The sequence below is a fragment of the Thecamonas trahens genome, assembly GCF_000142905.1.
Source record: "Thecamonas trahens ATCC 50062 unplaced genomic scaffold supercont1.43, whole genome shotgun sequence".
Taxonomy (NCBI): domain Eukaryota; order Apusomonadida; family Apusomonadidae; genus Thecamonas; species Thecamonas trahens.
This window is the reverse complement of record NW_013657637.1, coordinates 199,187-218,089: the sequence shown is the minus strand read 5'-3', so window position 1 is coordinate 218,089 and position 18,903 is coordinate 199,187. Positions and strand designations below refer to the sequence as shown.

The window sequence follows — 18,903 nt, the reverse complement described above, 5'->3', positions numbered from 1 at the left end:
CATCTTGCATACGCCTCCCCCACCCCCCCCCCCGCCCCACCCCCTCACCACCCCCTCCCCACTTTCCCCTCCCCCCGCCCCGCCACACCTTTTTTTCCCCACTGATCAAAACCGCCACTCACCACCATCGCCACGCGTTCGATTGCCAGGCCCCACACTCAACCAGGGCCTGATGTTTGTGGCTGCACTTGTGTTTGGCGTGCTGTTTATTGTGGGCTGGACTGTGGTGTACAACAAGGTGCTCGACCTCGAGCAGGTCAACCGCGACGAGGCCATGATGGCCAAACTGACGCCGATGCAGATCCTGGCCCAGGGCGTGGCCAATGTCCAGCTGCTGGCATTCTCGGACGTGTCAACGGAGAGCAAGCTGCAGTACATCGGAGGCATGGTGGCAAACGGAGAAGCGCACGATATGTCCAAGACATTCACTGCCTTTGCCGGTGACGCTTTCTTCCTCACCACCACCTCGGCCTCGTCCGCTGTCCGCGGCTCTGCCATCAACAACGCGCTGGCGGCCATGGCAGCGGGCAACGGCTCGCGCATTGTGGCCACGCCTGGCATGAACGACCTCAAGCTCGCGTCGTCGCCTGCAGAGCTCGAGGCGCTCTTTGCCGTCTCGGCCAAGACCGCGACCGCCGCCTCGACCGGCTCGCTCGCGTGGGTCCTCTCCAACATCAAGAAGACGTCCGACGGCATGGCGCTGGACTCGACCTCGGACTTTGTCGTCGTCACCGCCGACGGGATCCGTTTTGGCGTTGTCGGCCTTGTCTCCAACCCCAACGTGGCTGCGCTTGCCTGGGAGGACCCGGCGGTGGCCATCACCCGCATTGCCGACGCCCACGCTGCCGACTACGACATTCTTGTGGCCGTCACCCACCAGACCTCGGCCGACAACGCCAAGCTGACCTCGGTCTCGTCATCGACCCCGACCAAGCTCCCGGCCCATGTGGTGGTCCAGGGCAACTCGTTTGCCTACGGCTACTCGGCCGCCAACGGCAAGGCTGTTCTCTCGACCTCGGGTGGTAACAACTACCTCTCTGGCCTCGACATGACCATCCGCCGCGAGGCCCCGTCGATGTTCACCGGCATGCCCGTGCCTTACGCCGCCGTCGCCCCGGCGCCCGCTCTCGCTGGCGTCGAGTCGGCGCTCGCCGCCGGCGCCACCGCCTTCACCGACCACCTCGCCGCCACCGCTGGCTCCACCGACGCCGCCCTCGACTTTGCCAACGCCGGCTCGATGGAGACCAACGTCGGCCGCCTCGTCGCCGACCGCCTCGCCGCCGCCGCGCCTGCCGCACCCGCCGGTACCACCAAGGTCGCCATCGTCCATGCCGGTCTCTTCACCGGCACCACCGACGTCCCGTCCGGCTCGTTCTTCCTCTCGGCCCTCCCCCTCTCGGCCGACGAGCGCTTTGTCACGGTCACCACCACTCAGGCCGACCTCAACGCCAAGCTCTCTGCCCTCTACTCGCCGTGGGCCGTCCCCACTGCCAACATGATCCACGTTGATGCCACCCTCGACGGCACCACCATCAACTCGGCGACCGGCGCTGTCTCCACCCCGGTCACAGGCACCATCATGCTTGTCGTCCCGCACTCGTTTGCCACCACCCTTGGCTACTCGTCGACCTCGGCCGCCTCGACCTCTACCATCGCCACCGTCGTCTACAACTACGTCACGGCCACCACTACCATCTCGCCGCCTGCCACTGCCCGCGTCACCATCTCGTAAGTAGAGCGTGGTAAAGTCAGCCCAGCCCCAAAGCCCTGGCCCTTGAGCTCTCTCCGATTCACAGTACCTCCCCCCCCTCCCCCCACCTCACCACCTCATCCCCATGTCACCGCCCCCACCACCCTCGCCGCACTGCTCATCCTCCTCGCCCTCCCCGCGACCCTGTTGGGAGGGGAAACGGCTCTCGGTGAGGTCCGCAATGCGGTGACCTCAGCTGGTGAACTCGCGCCAACGGCGTCAGGCAGCTTCGCCTCGGCCCGGCTCTTGACCTCGTCGACCAACTCGCAAGTCGTTGTTCGCTTCTCGCTGGAAAAGCCACTCTCTTCGGCCATTCTCATTCAATCGATGGCTCTGGCTCTGGCATGGGACGACGCGCCTCTCGTCGCTCCTTCAAACGGATCGTCCCATGCCAACTCGACCGGCCTTGTTCACACCGTCTCCTACCCGGGGGGCTCTGCCAGCCGCATCGGAATGTCTTTGAGCAGCGTACTGCCGAGCAATGACTCTTATCTTGTAGAGGTTGTCGTCGACTCGGGCTTGCCCTCGTCTGGTAATCGATGGCTGTACATTGCGGCGTGGATCGACATGGCGCCATCTGCTGTCCTCCCTGCGCCACACGTGCCGTTCTCGCTCCATCAGCGGATCGACGACTCGACTGGGACTATTGCTGCGGGGGTGGGTGCCGTGCTCCTGCTGTGCTTTGCGTTGGTCCTCTTTCATCAGCAGCGGAAGCATGCGTGGTATCCGACGCTCTGCTCACCGATGGACTCCGCGCCGCCTCCGAACGGTGCCATTGCACCATGGGCGCCCGAATCGGACGACGGCTCGTACTCGCAGGCGTACTACTCGGACGACGACAATGCCGACCGCTCCAAGCGAACCGTCGCCGAGCGCGGTGTCGGTACGCTGGCCGGTGGCTTCTTTGGCGCGCGGACCGGTGACGGCGGCGGAACGGCAGGCGGACACGCCTCGGCGGCTATCGGCAGCGGCGGAGGCGGCAGCCGACTCGACGCCTCTCGCCCGACCGACGCCGCGATCAAGTACGCCGAGCGCCGTCGCGAGACGTCTGCTGTCGGCTATGCTGTCCTTGTTGTCCTCCGGCTCATCTTTTTAGTCTTTGACGCTATCCGGCTCCTCATCAACCTCCAGCTCATCCACGGCTCGCTCTCGCTCTACGTCGGCTCACTGCCATCAATTGGCGACATTACCGATGTAGTCCCGCTCGGCAACCTAGCTCCCATCTTGTTCTCGGTCGATGCGCTTCTGGCGTACTTCAACTCGCTCACTGCCGAGGTGCTGGTGTGGAACTGCGGCGGGACGCTACTGCTGGCGTTTCCGTGGCTCCTTGCGGCGTTCATGGCTGCGTTTGTCGTCATTCTTCACCATGACTTGCTCTTGTTTGTGGCCATCAAGCTGGTCTCGCTTCGGCCGTGCAGCGGACGGACGGGTGCGCTCATTTTCCAGGCCATCTCTGCCCTCCTCCAGGCTGTCCTCTTCTACATCATCCAGCTCATTGTGCTCATCATGCCCCAGGTCTTTCTCGGCATGTGGTCGATCGAGCGAACGTGCTCACCGCTGGACAAGCAGATGGCGGACGTCATGTTCTTTGCCAACATTGCCATCCTCACGCTCTGCTTCATCGTTCTTCTTGTCCTCTTCTCCGGACGCCCGTCGAGCAACATCTCAGGTGCGTGCTGCTTTGTTCCGTTCATCCTCGTCGTCGGCTCACTCAAGCGGCTCTTTCTCCTCACATTTGGCTTTTGGACGCCGAGCCTGGTCGAGGCGCACGGTGTCCGTGAGCGAGCATCAGAGTTTGATGATGACCCTCTTGATGACGATCCCCGCCACGAGACTGTCCTCGTTGTCACCTCCAAATCGCGGTCGCTCATCTGGATGATGCTCCCGCTCACCATTGTGCTCGCTAAGCTTGCTGAGGCCATCAACAACCCACCGCTCACCGTCCAGCACCCGCATGTGTACATGTCCACCTCGACGCTCTTTCGCGCCATCATCCTCCTCTTTCACCTCATCACCTTTGGCTTTCTCATCTCGGTGGTCATCCTGGCCAACAGCGTCCTTTTCTACGCCATGCTCATCTCGCTCATCCCGCTCCATATCTTCCTCCTTGGCCTTGATCTTTTCGGCGTTGCCACAGAGCGGTGACAGTACACCCCCCCCCCCCCCCCCCTGCTTGCGCATATCATTCTGCTCGTGGTTCGTGCTTGTCACTACTGTGCCGGAACCGGCAGGGCGTGCAAGCAAAGTCGTTTGCCGAAAACCTGACTGCCGGCACGTCAGCACGGCGTGCACGGCAGTAGACACCTCTCCCTCCCTCCCACACGCACACACACACACACACACACACACACACACACACACATATACACACACACACACACACACACACACACACCATACATATCATTATGGAGAAAGACAATGCATGCCCTGGATGTGGTGAAGAGGTGGAGGAGGACGACCTGACGGCGCTCCGAGTGCTTGGCGCTCGGTTCCATCGGGAGCACTTTGTGTGCGCCAGCTGTGGAGAGACACTGGCGGGGCGGAGGTTCTACGAGGTGGGGGCCAACAAGCGGACGTCTGTCTCGGTCGGACCGCTCGCGCTCACCTCGTCAGCCATGTGCTGCTCCTGCTATGAGGCTGCCAATGACATTCCTCATTGTCAATGTGGTTGCAACGAACCGCTGCTGGGTACCTACGTCAAGGCCCTCGGCTTCTCCTTTCTCCCCGATCACTTCCGCTGCACACATCCGCAATGCTCGACCTCGCTGGTGGCTGGTTACATGGAGGCTAATGGCCGTCCTGTCTGTGAGAATCACTGGCGCGCAAATCGGAGGTCACTCGCGGGCGCCCCATCGCCGTCGTCGACCGCATCCTCGACCTCGTCGCCAACCTCGTCAACTCGCCCAGGCTCAGACTCAGGGTTGGCCTCGCAGCTGCCGTCGTCGCGTGTCGATTCGCTTCGCGAGTCGGGTGGCACCCCGCGGTCGCGATCGATTGGCTCGGCGCCGTCAGGCGGCGTGCCGCCGCGCGCTACGCCGTTTGCAAGCCTGCCGTTTGCGGCGGAGATCGATGCCGTCACCGCTGCTCTCCGACCAGTCCTGGCCGCCATCAAGGTGCGCAACCCGGGAGAAGTGGCGCCAAACCTGCGCTCGCTGGTCACGTCGGTCAAGACGCTCATGGCCTCACTGCGTGCGATGTGTATCAACGGCGACGCACTCGCCAGCGCGCTCAAGACCGCGTCGACCAAGGCCGTCTCGCAAGCCAAGATCGTCATCCGCCCCGCCGCCGACGACGCCTGCTGGCGTGCGTTCTCGCTCGACGTTCTCGAGCTGGGCAAAGAGGTGCGCGCCGCGCGCGACTCGGCGGTGCTGACCTCTGGTGCAGGTGCTGGCCCGGCCCGCCCCGTGGCACGCAACGCGTCCGACCTACCATCGCGGACGCACAAAGCCATGCTCACAGCCCAGACCGGGGCTGCCAACGCTGCACGCCGGTCGCGCGCACTTGCCGCGGCGCCCAAGCGCGGCCCTCTGCCCAAGAACTTCCGTGAGTACGCAGAGTACCACTCGCTCGACATCTCAGGCTTCACCAAGAACCAGCTCGCCTGCCAGGAGGTCATCTACGAGATGATCCAAACCGAGGAGGCATACGTCCTCGACCTTCTCATCCTCATCGACGAGTTCCTCACCCCGCTCCGCGAGTTAGACATTGTTTCCGCCGACGACCTCGACGCGCTCTTTGGCAACGTGGAGGAAATTCTTCCACTCCATCGCGAGATGTGGTTGCAGTTCAAGAAGCGCCAGAAGGAGCGCAAATGGGTGGAGCGCGTCGGCGACATCCTCTCTGACAAGCTCCGCCGCATCCTTGTCGTCTACACTCCGTACTCGTCCAACCACGAGCGGGCGCTCAACACGCTAGAGAGCCTCACAGCGTCGTCCAAGAAATTCCGCGCCTTTCTCCAAGCTCGGTTCGAGGATCCCAAAACCAAGAGCCTCCCGCTCGGCTCCTTCCTTATCAAGCCCATCCAGCGCCTTTGCAAGTACCCGCTTCTCCTCCGCGAGCTTCTCCGCAAAATGGATGCTGCCAACGACGTCGACTACGCCGCACTCGTCGAGACGGCCGACAACCTCGGCACCGTTGTCTCCCGCATCAACGAGTGGAAGCGGACGGCCGACAACCTCAACAAGCTCGATGTCTTTTTCAAAGGCCTCGAAGACCCCGATGGTCTGCTCCCGCCCGACCTCAAGATTCGCAACTTTATCACCGAGGGAGAGCTCAACATCGGCGTCATTGTCCCCTCCGCCATCAAGCGCAACACTATGGCCAACTCGATTCTCAAGCCCCGCACAGAGTACGCCTACCTCTTCGCCGGCCTTCTCGTCATCGTCTCGCGCAAGCGCATCCGCTCCACACGTGTCGTCACCGCCGCCCACGATCTCGACGCCATGCACCTGCTCGACACCCCGCCGCTCATCTCGGACACTTTTCCACACTCCATCGCGCTCACCCCGCTCATCTCCACCGCCACCGCTTCCTCGGTGGATACCGCCTCTGTCCGCCGCTCCCGCTCCTCAGCAACGCCCGGCGATCTCGTCGTCCTCGTTTTCGACTCGCCCCACGACCGCACCCCCTGGCTCAAGGCAATCACCACAACCATGACCGAGCGCAAGTCCCTCGGTGCTCCTCCCACCATCACCTCTTGATCCCAGCAACTGTACCCGACCCGCGCCATGCCGCTAGCCATGCGCGAGCCCCGGAAATTGGAGCCTGGTGATACACTGGCTGGCTCTTATCGGTCTCTTACCCTCGCCCGGGACATCTACCTCATTGTCGCCGAGCGCGGCGTCTTCTAGCCCGACGCCCTCTAGCGCCACCGACTCTCGGCTCAGCTCCAGGTCGAGGTGTTGATGCCGTCATCGATCTTGCCACCATCCCCTGTCACCCGCTCCCTCACAAAGACTGGCGGCGAGACTGACATGGCCACAGTAAATGAGCTCGGGCTCGCCTCTCTAAACCATCGCAGTCACCAACTTCTCCGCCATCTCTTTTCCGTTCTGTGCGACACAGCTTTCGATCGCTTCGATCGACAGTGGTCATGCCAGCGACAGCGACAACAACAGCGACAGCGATAGCGGCGCGAGCTAGCACCGCTCTCTTTCCCGCACTCGCCATGGCATGCGCTCACCAAGACCGTCCAGGGACCGACATTCGGCTGGCGGATGCGCTCGTAGCCATAATCAGCGACCTCTGTGCAGCGAATCGAACCCATCGCCGCGACTGGTAGCGGCACTGGCGGCGGCCGAGTCGCTTGCGGATGAGACAGCCGAGGCTACGACCAAGGCGATGGCCGGGATGGCGAGATCGGGGCGAATGGGAGAGGAGCTCCGTGGTGATCTTGCCTTTCTGGCCACCGTGGCAGTTGCCCGCCAACCGATGGCGGTCATCGATGCTCTGGACACTGCCGCCCGACACGCCGCCGGCGTCGGGGAGCTCCGGGCCCAACTGGCTGAGTCTGCCCTCCTGGTCTCGGCCATCGGATGCGAGTCCGGGACGGCCCATGTGGCATACTCCAACGCTGCCGCCTTCCACGGCTCGTGGCTGGCCCATGTCCGCGGGCACAAGGTCCGTGTCGGGCATGAGCATGGTGGTGGAGAAGGTGGGGGTGGGAGTGGGAGTGGCCGTGGTCGCGCCGATGATCTGCTCGTCGACCCGGTGGCCACGGCTGCCGCTGGCATCCCCGCTCTCAGCCACTCGCCCGAACATTCGAATCCTGCTACCTCTGTGCTCTCCTTCCCACTGCTCAAGTTCTTTGACCTCCGCCCGGGCTTGGTCTCGCTGTCAGCGCTAGTGGCGGTGTTGGGCGGAGCGGGTGTGGCCATGAGCGAGAAGCTGGATGGGGCCATCATCAAGCTGACGCCCAGAGCGGCGGACAACAGTGGTCTGCTGATTGAGTCACAGAAGACCACTCTTCGCCACGGGCATCCCATGCACCGTATGCTGTGCGAAGCTGTCGACTTGCCCGCCCTCGCCGCTCGCCTCGAGCCGGGCGTCACCTACGTGATCGAGTTGCGGCATCCCGAGTTGACAACAACGGTCGCGGCCGACAAGCCATCAGCTTATCTCATCGCCGCCGTTGCCCACCCACCAGCCTACCGCATGCTGAATGTAGCGACGGTGGCGTCCAGCATCGGGCTGCCCATCCCGCGGCGCCTACCGCTGCCGCCTGCCGCCGAGGTCGACGACGTTGTTGCCGCCATCGAGGCCGAGAGCGAGCCGGGCTTTGAGGGTGGCGTGCTTGCAGTCGAGTCGGCCGCTGGCGAGCCGCTGCTGCTGATCAAGGTCAAGACGGCCATGTGGTGCGCCCTTCACGATCTCGGCTTGGCATCGCACGACGCGCTGCTCGCTGACCTGCTCGTCTCGCAGCTGCATGCGCTCGCCGGTGACGTTGGGGTTGCGGTTCGCGGCCTTTCGCCGGATCTACTCGCCCACGGAGTTGCCCGTCATCTTGGCCCGGTACTCCCGGCCCGGCTTGGCGCCGCTGTCGCTAACCTCGGTCGTGCCCTCGACCGCGTCGACGCCGCAGCTCTGATTTGCCTCGACGACTCGGCGCTTCACGCCCATGTCGCACGCCTCGATGGTATGCCGCCAGTTGTGGTCACCACGATCGTCAAGTGGGCACGGAGCATGTCGGCTGCGAGTGGCTCGGCGGCCCCGCTGCCGCCACTCTCGCGCGTGTTTGCGCGCGAAGCCCTCGCAGCTGGAGGCATCAAGCATGTGCTCTCGCTGGCCCGGGCTGTGCTTAGCATCCCGTCGGGCCTGCGCACGCCGTCGATTGCGTACCCGGCCCGATGTGGCCGGGTACTGCCGCAACTGACCCGGGCTCAGGCCATGAGCATGTATCTTGTCTGTCGTGAGATGACGTCGGCCGCCGCCGACGCGCTGGTCGCCGACGTCGCCTTTGCAGGGCCAGATTCCGGTCAACTGGCTTGCTATCGGCGGCTACAGGCGTGGGCATCAAGCACTTTGCCGCCCGTGGCGCTGCGGCCATTTGGCTCGTTTGCAGTGCTCGGCGGAGCGCTCCCGGTCGGGTCCGACATCGACTTACTGACCAACACGCCTCTGGATGAGCTGGCGCCTGCAATTGCCGCGGCTTTTGGAGACGACCTCCTCCAAAGCCGCATCGTCACCGACGCCGCCTTCCCGGTCCTTGCTCTCGAGTTTGCCGGAGGCCTCCTCGTCGACATCGTGTATGATGGGTCGGCGTGGACAATCATGGATGCCAACACGGCGGTGCGTGCGGCGCTGATAGCCGCGGGCTCTGAGGCTGACACCGTCTCCCGCCGGACCGCACTTGTGGCGTTCACGCGTCACATGCGGCGGCCAGGACTGCTGCCATCATCGATGCATGCGCACATGCTCTTCCTCGGTTGCTGCGCCCGCATCGGGCTCGTCCCGCGAGCAGACCCGACCCAGACCCGTGTCGTGCACCAGTGGGTGGGCGACGTTGTGGCGCCGTTCTACGAGCACGCACCTCCGGTGCTGAGTAGCGTGACGGCTGACGGCGCCAGCGCGAGCGTATCTGGCCCCGATGCCGCGGCGCTGGTGGTCGCGGTGGCGGCCGAGGTGTGCGCTGTGCTCGAGACCGGGGGCGAGGTCTCGGTCCTTGCTACAACCGCAATGGCGGCGGTGGGCAGCGGTGCGTTGGGCGCAGGCACCAACTGGGCGTCGCTGGCGGCGCTCAGGATGCAGATGACGGAGAGCGTGGCTGCGGGCGCAGGCGAGGTTGTGTACGTCTTTGACTTTGACGGCACCCTGTTTGATGAGACGACGGCGGCGGCGAGTGTGGCGATGCCTGCACTGCTCTCGCGGGTGGTGGCGGCAGGTGCGCCTGTCCTGGTCTTGACTGGGCGGATCCAGTCGGAGCTCGGGCCTATTTACCGGATCCTGGGCAAGTCTGGCGCGCTCCGCGTGCCGGTCTTTGCGCGTCGGGCGTCGCGGCAGTCGGCGCTCAACTTTAAGGCCGAGGTACTCGCCGATCTGGCGGCTGCAAGTGTGGTCGACGACAGCTGGCAGCAGATCATCCATTACGACGACATTGGCAAAGTGCTGCGTGTCAGCGGCAGGATGGCCGCGCCTTGCACTGTGACGCCGATGCTGCTGGTCAACTGTGGCAAGGCGCCGCTGCGACACTTTACTCCCGATCTAATGGCAAGCTCCACGGCACAAGATGGAAGCGGCACCACGGTGGTCCGGGTCATTGTGCCGGGTGAGCCAGGAGTGGGCAAGACAACGTTTCTCACCAAGCTCTGTCCTGCTTTGCAGGAGGCACTCGGCGAGGAGGCCGTTGTGACGGTCCTCGCTAACGATGAGATTCAGGCGACGGTGGGCCGCGCGACGGTGGCGCGCGAGTTGAAACGACGGGCAAACGAGGCAGTGGATGCAGCAAGAGCGGCAGGCAAGACGCCGGTGCTGGTGTACGACAATCGCGGCGCATCATCGCTGATCCACGATGCCAGTTGGCTTGTCTTACGGCTGGCCAGCACGCCGAGTGGGTACGAGGTCATGGACGCACTGGCGTACCTTGGCGTGCTGGATCGGCCGGATCATGCCAGCGATGCGAGCTCGGTGGAAGCGGCGACAGTGTCGCGCGAAGCATGGCTCGAGTACACCACTGCCGTCCGCAAGCTGCACAGCAGGATCCGTGACGGCAAGTACAAGCACGGCGACAAGGTGGTGGCTGCAACCGAGGCGGCTGGGGGGCAAGTAGTCTCGCTCGGGATCTGCGATAGTGCCGAAGCCGAACTCGCCCTCGCGGAGTATGCCGAGCCGCTGGCGACGATCAAGCACCTTTTCTCCGGCCGTCGCAAGGGCAACCCGATGGCGGGCCTCTCGTGGGGGGAGCAGGCTGCGGCGCTGGCAAGTGCACTCGACGAGGTCCGTGGCCTGCACTCGCGGATCTACGACGCAGACGGTCTGCTGGATGTCGCTGTGAGTGCGGTGGTCGACGGGGTTACTCACGGCGGAAGCGCACGTGTGAACGCCGCCGTTGTGCCATGGTTCCGGTTTGCCGGGCTGTCGCTTCCAACGCTCAGCCGAGCAATGTGCACGTGGCGCGCGACGGCGTCAGGAGACAGTGCGTGGGCGCGCGCGGTAGCGGCGGCCGGCGGTGACAGTGCAGCGCTGGAGGCCGACGCAGATGCCCGGGCACGCATCGGGTTCCACGTCACGCTGCGGTACATCGCCGAGGCGACGGTGGGTGATGTCCGAGCACTTGACGAGACTGCCAACGCGGCACTGGCTGATGGCGTCGAGGTGAATGCGGTCGAGCTGGTCGCCGGGCGCGGGATTGTGTGCTTGGCAGTGGCGCTGGGCGGCATCGAGGTGGATGCCGGACGGCGGCCTCATGTGACGCTGGCGACGGCCCCCGGCGTGGCGGCGCGCGTCTCCAATGACGTGCTGGATGCGCGTGCGGCCGGTGATGCTGACGTGGAGTCCATCGTGCTCGACGAAGCCGACGCGGCTGCGCTTAGGGTCGTCGGCGAGTACTGTGTGTGGAGCCCTGTGCGAGGCTAGGCGATTGCTTTCTTGGTGGCACGTGGCGGAAACATGGCGGCGACTGCAAGGTGTGCGTCGGGATCAGCGAGCGCCGAGACGAGGGCGGTGACAGCTGGGTGCCAATCAACAAACAGCGCTTTGAATGGAGAGCTCTCCGAGCCTGCATCGAGCACGGTGACGTGCAGAGCCCAGGGGCGGGCGACAGCAAGACATGGCGCATGTTCGCCGGCCTGCAGCGCAGCGGTGAGTGCAATGGTCTCGGCCTGTGAGAGCGTTGCGCGTGGGGCCTTCCAGATGTAGGCCGAGAAGAGACCGTCGTCAGCGACATACACGGCGTCATCGGCAGCAAGCGCAGCGCGGGTCCACAGTGGGCTCTCCAGGGGCGCCGCACGGGTAAAGGAAAACGAACCGCCTGGTGATCGCGTCGCTTTGACTAGCGAGGGCGAGTTGGTATCGATGCCAGGCGGCAGCTCGAGCGGCGTGTCGAGCACAGCCGCGAGATCGGCGGCGTGGGCAAGCAGCGGGGTAAGCGTGCCGGACGCACGGGCAGCAGCGAGGGCTCGCACCCTGGCGGGGCGGGGGGCCTCTGGTCCGGCCCAGACAACCGAGGCGTGGCCTGAGGACTGCGGCAGCCAGAGGACGCGCGACGGGTTGTCGGTCCATCCCGGCGCGAGCGGAATTGGACGATCGTATAGGCAGTATTCGGACGACGGGCAAAGAGTGACAAGATGACCGCGAACCTCTGGAGCCGGAGCGTGTGGGGGGGTAGGATGTGACGGTGGCGCCGTCTGCGTTGGTGACGGTGGCGCCGCCCGCGTTGGTGACGGTGGCGCCGCCCGCGTTGGTGACGGGGGCGCCGCCCGCGTTGGTGACGGTGGCGCCGCCCGCGTTGGTGACGGTGGTGCCGTCCGCGTTGGCGACGGTGGCGCCGCCCGCGTTGGTGACGGTGGCGCCGCCCGCGTTGGTGACGGTGGCGCCGCCCGCGTTGGTGACGGTGGCGCCGCCCGCGTTGGTGACGGTGGCGCCGCCCGCGTTGGTGACGGTGGCGCCGCCCGCGTTGGTGACGGTGGCGCCGCCCGCTTCGGAGATGGTGGCGCCGGGACGCCACCTGCAAACGCTGCGCGCGCAGCCTGCATGCGCGATGTCGACGGAGAGCCCTCGGACGCGGTCCGCCGCCCCCGCCCCGATGCAGCCTTGACTGCGCTAACCTTGGACTTGGGTTTGTCAGTCCCGACATCGCCGCCAGCAAACGCCGCCCTGGCCGCCGCTACCCGCGACGCCTTTGGCACGCCCTCTGTCGCCCGCCGCGACTTCCGCGGCTCGCTGGATCCGCCCTCAAACGCGCTCCGTGCCGCAGCCACTCGTGATGGCGACGGAGTGCCCTCGGACGCAATCCGATCACGTCCGGCCAGGCGCTTGCCGCCGCCTGTCGGCCCACTCGCCAAAGGCGTTGCAGCTTCGCTCGCCACAGGGGCTAAAGCGTCGCGGGCGGCAGCCGCTCGCGCAGGCGACGGGGTGCCCTCGGACGTGGCCCGCTTGCGCGTGTCATCCCCAGCATCCCCACCGCCACCACCAACAGCAGCTTCGGCCTCCCGCGCATGACGCGAGCAGTAGTAGCGACCAGCAACAATGCCGTATCTCCCGGTCGGCTTGAGAATGCGCTTGCAGGAAGTGCAGGCAAAGCAGCCGGCGTGCAGGCGGACGCCCTTGACCTCATGGGCCTTGTCAAAGGGGTAAATGGCCTTGCCGCATCCCCCGCACGCGCCCTGGCTCGCCATGACCCACAAACGTTTGCAAAGATGCGGCGGCTGCCAGAGGGGGAGAGGGAGGGGAGAGAGAGAGAGACGGGGGGAGTGGGGTATGCAGACACCACCTCCTCCTCCTGCCTGCCTGCCGCGGCGAATGGCATGTCACCGTGGTCGCACCCTCGGTCACCCTTCTCCCTGTACTCCGCCTCCTCTCCCTCCCCCCTGATCCCCCCCCCCCCTCCCTCCTCCTCCTCCTCCTCCCCTCTGCCCTCGTTCCCGCGCACAAACTTTGTGGCAAATGGGCGCCAACACATCTGTGGAGGCCAACATTGCCCTGCTCGATGCTGTGTGTGGTGAGACTGCCCTAGGTGGTCGAGCCGGTGAGCTGCTTGACGACCTCCACGGTCTGACCTTCCACATGGAGAAGGAGTCACGCATACGGAGGGAGCAGGGCATCGCCACCGTCTTAGCAAGAGCTTCTGCCGACATATGTATGTACCCCCTATGCCCATACCTCCCCGTCCCCCTCGCCTGCCGCTGCAGCAGGCCACCGTACATGCCTTGTGCCCGGCCGGGCGTTGATCATGATCACCGCGTCGACGCCACCTTCCACCGCCACCTTCCACCGCACACCACGTGTGGGATACAGTTGCCCCAGATACCCCATCCACATCCCGACATGACCTTGGTCCCATATATGTTGTAGGCCCTTCCGTGCCTTGCTAATTGTCCTTCTTCAGGTGGTAGCCGCTCGTGTTGGCTGGGGTCTCGGCAAAGGTGATGCAGCAAAAGGGCGTAGGACTCACTCGCTCGGCGATGGCATCAGTGGTGAACAACGGCAAGACCGGCAACATGCAGGCACTGATGGGGTATGCGCAGGAGCTAATGGATGAGGTCGGGCGGCGGGTGGCGGTTGACGTCCGGCCGCGGCCACTACCGACGCTGACCAACGCGCTGCTGCTGATTCGGACGTTTGTGGCGGCGGCGGCGGCGGCTGATGTCGTCCTCGTCCCCGATGAGCTGCTCGTTCCATGGATGGCGAGGGTGGGTCAGCTGCTGGTCACCGTCCTCGACGGGATGGGCGGGCCGGTGCTCCCGGTTGCGCTGCCGGCGGCCATGGCCGAGCTCGTCTTTGAGCTCCTCGCCTGCCTGATAGCCTTTGTCTCGGACGCGCTCTACGTCGATGCCAAGACTGTTGCCCGCCCGCTCGCCGCCCTCCGCACCCGTCATGCTGCCCTTGTCGCCGCGTGGACGCCGCCCCAGTTTGCCCGGCTCCTTGCCACCCTCCTCACTGTTTACGCCTCCGACTCGGTGACGCACGCCGAGGCTGCAGCGAAGAGCTCAGCCGCAGGCTTCGGCATGTTTTTCTCGTCGTTGCTCGAAACCAGCGACGCGCAGCGGGCGTGGGCGCCACTCGCCACCCGCGCTGCGGTGGTGATGCTGCTCCTAGCAAGCGATCCGGCAAGTACAGGTGCTGTCACCGCCGGTCTCGCCGACCTCATCGATGCCTTTCCGGGCGTGGAGGATCCGAGTCTGGCGCCAAAGGCCGGGCAAGCTGCGGCGGCGTTTCCGGTGCTCTATGACGCGATCGCAGACCATATTGCCGTGGCGCCTGCCGAGGCCGACGTTCCTATTGCGCTGCTGCATGTGCTGCTCTCGCGGGCGCCTGCATTTGCCGGCTACGTCAACGCGCGGACCGACATCGAGACACTGATGGTCCCGCTGGCGCACGCGCTGGCATCGCCGCTGCGGCAGCGGGCGGCCCATCTTGCGTTGGGCGTTGTCGCGCTCTTGTCCACATCCAAGGCGTGGGTGGCGAATCTTTTTGCATCGCCGGTGCCCGGCGGTGTGCCCGAGTGGTTTACCTCGCGCCAGCTCGCCGGCTCGCTCTCGGCCGGCTCGCTAGTCGTCATTGTTGTCGTCGACCGGCTCATCTCGCTGCTTGGCGCTGCTGCCAAGGACGTGTATGAGGCGAGCCTGGCGCTCGGCGTTGTACTCAACCTCGCGCTCGGGGCGTCGGGCCTGCATCCGAATGCCGCTGAGCGCATTCTGCTCCTCTTTGAGCTCTTTGCCAAGAAGCACCGGCTGCTGGCCGCGGCCGACAAGACGGCGCTTGCTGCCGACCTGGCCCTCGCCGCTGACCTGCTATTCGTCATGGCGTCGGTTGTCAATGCGTGGCTGGCGGCGCTCGCACTCAACCCGTGCTTTGTCTACGTCCTCATGCGCCGGCTAGACCTCTTTGCGCCGTACAAGGCAACCACCGGTGCACTGGCGCCGCTCGTCGCCAACGTGGACGCCATCCAGCGGTTCATGGCGCCGGCCCTGGCGGCGGCGCTGCCGGCCGCCACGGAGTCGGTCTCGGTTGACGCTGTCCTCCGCACCATCACCACCGCGCTGCGAACGTGGACCGGTGCCGATCTCGTCGCGCTCCCGCCGGTCAAGATTGAGTACGCCGAGGCCTGTGACGAGTTGACGTGCGCACGGACCCATCTTCCGCACGCCTGGGCGCTCGCGCTCATCTTTGGCTCGCTCCCGCTCGCCTCGTCGTCGGTCGTCCTCGTCGACGTTTCGCCGCGCGATCCGTTTGTGCCGCGCAAGGTTTCGGTCAGCCGCGGCTCGCGGCGCCGCAGGGTCTCGCGGCGAAAGCGCCGCAAGGTTGCGCGTTCACCGCAGAAACGGGTCCGCTTCCGCCAGCACGTCGATGTACGCGAGATCGAGCCGCTGCCCTCGAGTGAGTCGACGCTCTACACCGACGACGAGGCGAGCGCAGACTCGAAGGAGCGCGAATGAAGCTGTGTGCAAAGCAGTGTTTATCGTCAGAACAGGCCGATCTTGCGCTTGGCCAGCTCGCGCCGCCACGCTGGCATGGCGGCAAACTCCTCGCGCGAGCAGCCGAGCGCAGCCTCAAAGTCCTCGTCCGAGAGGTAGACCTCCTTGGCAGTGTGGTCCATGCCATCGGGAAGCGGACCGTTCTTGAGCTGCTCGAGGGTGAGAAAGCCGCCAGGCGGCGCGTTTCCCTTGGTCTTGCCCTTGGTCTTGCTCTTGGCCTTGGATTTGCCCTTGCCCTTGGCCTTGGCCTTGCCCTTACCCTTACCCTTGGCCTTGGCCGAGCCACCTGCGGCAGCGGTCGCGGCGGGCGAGTCGGTGAGCCCGCCCTTGGACGGCGGCGGGCGGCCCCACTTTGAGCCCTTTGCTGCCCAGCGTGAGGCCGAAGGCGCGGACCAGCCACGGGCACCGGTAGGCTTGTCTGAAACGCCTGACGGCTTGGAGGCCGCTGTCTCGTTGTCCGAATCGGAGGACGAGGCGGCGTCCTGCGCAGCGTCGTAGTGCTCGCGGGAGCAGTAGTCGTAGAGCACGCCGTTGAGAGCCATGCGAGGCTGCGGGCAGTCGCGCCAGGCGCACGGAGTAAGAAAGGCCGAGACGCAAGCCGAGAGCGCCGGTAGCGAGTTGACGAGGGCGCAGTTTGCGGCGACAAAGGCGTCGACGTGGCCGCGGTGCGAGTGGGCGGTGAGGGCGATGAGGAAGAACCGCGAGAGCGAGTTGGCCTTGGAGGTGTAGCGGACCACCTTGTGGGCCATGTCGAGAGCCTCGTCGACGTCCGGGTGGGAGAGGACGAGGCAGACGTCGGAGCAGGTCTGGAGGGTGAGCCGGACGCGCGAGTGCGAGAGGGTGGGCGCGCCGACAATGGCGGCAGGCGTCCAGTCGTGGAGCATGGACCGCCACTCGGGGCCTGCGGCGTGGCCGACAACCAGGACGGTCGACGCTGTGGTAGGACGCGGCGGCGCGTCTGGGTCTGCCGGCGGCGCGTCGGCGGGCGCGTCGTCGGTAGCCGGCTTGGGCGCGGGGCCGCGGGCAGGGGTGTCGAGGGCAGAGCCGCCCGAGCCGAAGACCTGGATCTGGGCGTCGACGTCGTCGTACGAGTCGGCGAGGGCGTTGACGCCTGCGGCCGTGTACTTTGCGAGCGCCTCTGGGTTGTCGCCAAGGCCGCGCATGTGGACAACGATGCGGACGTCGTCGTAGTTGCGGTCGGAGCGGATGTCGCGGAGGAGAGCGAGGCCCTCGTCGCGGGTCTGGCGGGCGATGATGACAGCAACGGACGAGAGGCCTGAGGCACGGACAATGGCCATGGCGGCGTGGGCCTTGCGCTGTGCGTGGACGGTGTGGCCCTGGGCGCGCCAGTAGGCCATGAGGCGCTCCTCGGGCGTGCGGAACTCGGTGGCAAGCCAGACGACTACGCCCATGCGGGTGGCGAGCGCCGGCTTGCGCATGGCCTCGGGCAGGCCGGCAAGGGCTGTCGGTGCCGACTTTGCGGCGAGAGCAGGCTCGTTGGCCTTGACGGCGAGGGCGCCCGGCCGGAGCTGGGCGTTGCCAAACAGCTTGTCAAACTCGTCAAAGTCCTCGTCCGAGTCAAGCTCCTCGCCCCAGGGCGATGTGGTGTCGGGCTGAGCGTCAGGCAGGAGCGTCATGAGGTTGGCCTTGGACGGGCGGTCGTAGTCGTCGCCGAGGAGGTCAAAGTGGTAGGCGTCGCGGTCGGGAGCGGCGCCAGGAAAGAGCGCCGGCGGCTTGTCATCAAGGTTGAGGCCGGCTGCCGACGGCGGTGCGGCGTGGGCGTCGGGATCGTGCTTGCATCGCAGGCAGAGGGCCACAACCTTGGAGCCAAAGTAAGCCGAGCAGTCGCAGAGGCGGCAGGGGAAACCGAGGCGCTCCTTGGCGGCGACTTCCGAGTCGACCCTGGCGGTGGGTGGGCGACGAAAGGCGGCGACGGTGGCGGCGCGGGCCGAGGCCGAGCCCATCGAGTCGGCGCCCGGGGCGGCGGCAAAGATCTCGCCGAGGTTGTCGGCGAACCACTCGCGCATGGCGTCGACAACCAGCCGCGAGATCCCGAGGTCGCTGGGTGAGTAGCCACGCTGAAGCGCGTATACCAGATCCTGCACCTCATCGTAGTCGTTGCTCCGCAGCGTCGCCAGCCACTTGGCCGCCTTTTCCACCGGCTTGTTGAGGGCGTTGGCAATGGTGTTGACAAAGGCTTCCAGATCAAGGTCGCCGAGCGGTGAGGTCGAGACCAGATCGTCGTCAACCAGCTCGCCGTCGCCTTGGCCGTCACTCCCAGCCCCGCCATCTCTGTCAGGAGCAGCAACCGAGCTCGCCGGCACCACCGCCGGATCAAACGAGATGGTCCGCTTCTTGCGTGGCGGAATGGAGCGAGTCCTAGCTTCGGTTGCGTCGGCCTTGGCCTTGGCTGTGTGCGGCGCCTTGGCCGTCTCTGGCACCTTGACCTTGGATCGCGAGTGAGCGGTGGTTGCGGCCACGTAGTTGTCCGGGAGAAGGCCCGACTCTCCTGTGAGGAGCGAACGGATGGCGAGCCAACCAGGAGACGGCGTGTCGAGGACGACGAGCAGGTCGCCCTTCTGGACGGAGAGTTCGTCGTCGGCCTTGGCAGTGTAGGTGTAGAGGGCGTGGACCTGGGTGTTCTTGACAAAGGCAGTGGAAGGGGTGGGGGTGGAGGGGGTGGAGGGGGTGGTGCTGGTGGTGCTGGTGGCGGTGGTGGCGGTGGTGGTGGGAGCCTTGGCGTCGGTGGCCGTGGCGTCGGCAAAGGGCGCGGCGGTGTCGGCAAAGAGGTCGTCCATGGCGTCCTGCGCCCCGCCGTCCTTCCACCATTCGTCTGCCATGGTGGGGTGGGGTGTGGGCAGGGGGGAGGGGGGAGGGGGGAGGGGGAGGGGGGGAAGCGGGGGGGGGGGGGGGGGGTTACGACTTGTCAGGTCTGTCACGTGCTGCAGGGAAGGGCGATACCGGGCATGGGGGACAACGACGGGGGACACATATGTGTTGCTACATCAATGGCGCCCACAG

At 65.7% G+C, this 18,903-nt stretch overlaps 5 protein-coding genes across 5 annotated transcripts in view; 3 read left to right on the top strand and 2 right to left on the bottom strand.

The window, feature by feature from the left end:
• Positions 1-3,895, top strand: part of AMSG_08676 (uncharacterized protein) — a gene marked incomplete at its 3' end in the record, with an annotated part of 4,892 nt that extends 997 nt beyond the window's left edge. Inside the window, exons 3-5 of the mRNA XM_013899643.1 lie at positions 150-1,728; positions 1,978-2,113; positions 2,252-3,895. Coding sequence (XP_013755097.1) covers positions 150-1,728; positions 1,978-2,113; positions 2,252-3,895 — 3,359 coding nt within the window. The remainder of the gene's footprint in view (positions 1-149; positions 1,729-1,977; positions 2,114-2,251) is intronic.
• Positions 3,896-4,158: 263 nt separating this feature from the next.
• On the top strand, positions 4,159-11,280 carry AMSG_08675 (uncharacterized protein; the record flags this gene model as incomplete). The annotated part of the gene is made up of 3 exons (XM_013899642.1): positions 4,159-6,419; positions 7,006-11,216; positions 11,243-11,280. 3 exons carry the CDS (start codon positions 4,159-4,161, stop codon positions 11,278-11,280), a joined length of 6,510 nt encoding a protein of 2,169 aa, XP_013755096.1.
• A 4-nt stretch (positions 11,281-11,284) lies between these two features.
• AMSG_08674 (uncharacterized protein) lies at positions 11,285-13,131 on the bottom strand. The gene is made up of 3 exons (XM_013899641.1): positions 12,414-13,131; positions 12,083-12,384; positions 11,285-12,045 (listed from the first exon to the last, which is right to left on the bottom strand). The coding sequence occupies exons 1-3, from the start codon at positions 13,081-13,083 to the stop codon at positions 11,320-11,322; spliced, it is 1,698 nt and encodes a 565-aa protein (XP_013755095.1). The 5' UTR covers positions 13,084-13,131; the 3' UTR covers positions 11,285-11,319.
• Positions 13,132-13,294: 163 nt separating this feature from the next.
• Positions 13,295-15,859, top strand: AMSG_08673 (uncharacterized protein). The gene is made up of 2 exons (XM_013899640.1): positions 13,295-13,544; positions 13,880-15,859. Exons 1-2 carry the CDS (start codon positions 13,352-13,354, stop codon positions 15,841-15,843), a joined length of 2,157 nt encoding a protein of 718 aa, XP_013755094.1. The 5' UTR covers positions 13,295-13,351; the 3' UTR covers positions 15,844-15,859.
• Positions 15,860-15,869: 10 nt separating this feature from the next.
• AMSG_08672 (uncharacterized protein) lies at positions 15,870-18,722 on the bottom strand (the record flags this gene model as incomplete). The annotated part of the gene is made up of 1 exon (XM_013899639.1): positions 15,870-18,722. The coding sequence occupies one exon, from the start codon at positions 18,720-18,722 to the stop codon at positions 15,870-15,872; it is 2,853 nt and encodes a 950-aa protein (XP_013755093.1).
• Positions 18,723-18,903: the final 181 nt, after the last annotated feature.

What these genes read in the sequence shown, in the direction of transcription:
- AMSG_08674 (XM_013899641.1), bottom strand. Translation starts at nt 13,083, where the DNA reads ATGGCGAGCCAGGGCGCGTGCGGGGGATGCGGCAAGGCCATTTACCCC. An exon ending in TGCGCGCGCAGCGTTTGCAG is followed by an intron (nt 12,385 to 12,413) that starts GTGGCGTCCCGG and finishes CCATCTCCGAAG; the next exon opens with CGGGCGGCGCCACCGTCACC. An exon ending in CCAACGCAGACGGCGCCACC is followed by an intron (nt 12,046 to 12,082) that starts GTCACATCCTAC and finishes CCGGCTCCAGAG; the next exon opens with GTTCGCGGTCATCTTGTCAC.
- AMSG_08673 (XM_013899640.1), top strand. Translation starts at nt 13,352, where the DNA reads ATGGGCGCCAACACATCTGTGGAGGCCAACATTGCCCTGCTCGATGCT. An exon ending in AAGAGCTTCTGCCGACATAT is followed by an intron (nt 13,545 to 13,879) that starts GTATGTACCCCC and finishes CGATGGCATCAG; the next exon opens with TGGTGAACAACGGCAAGACC.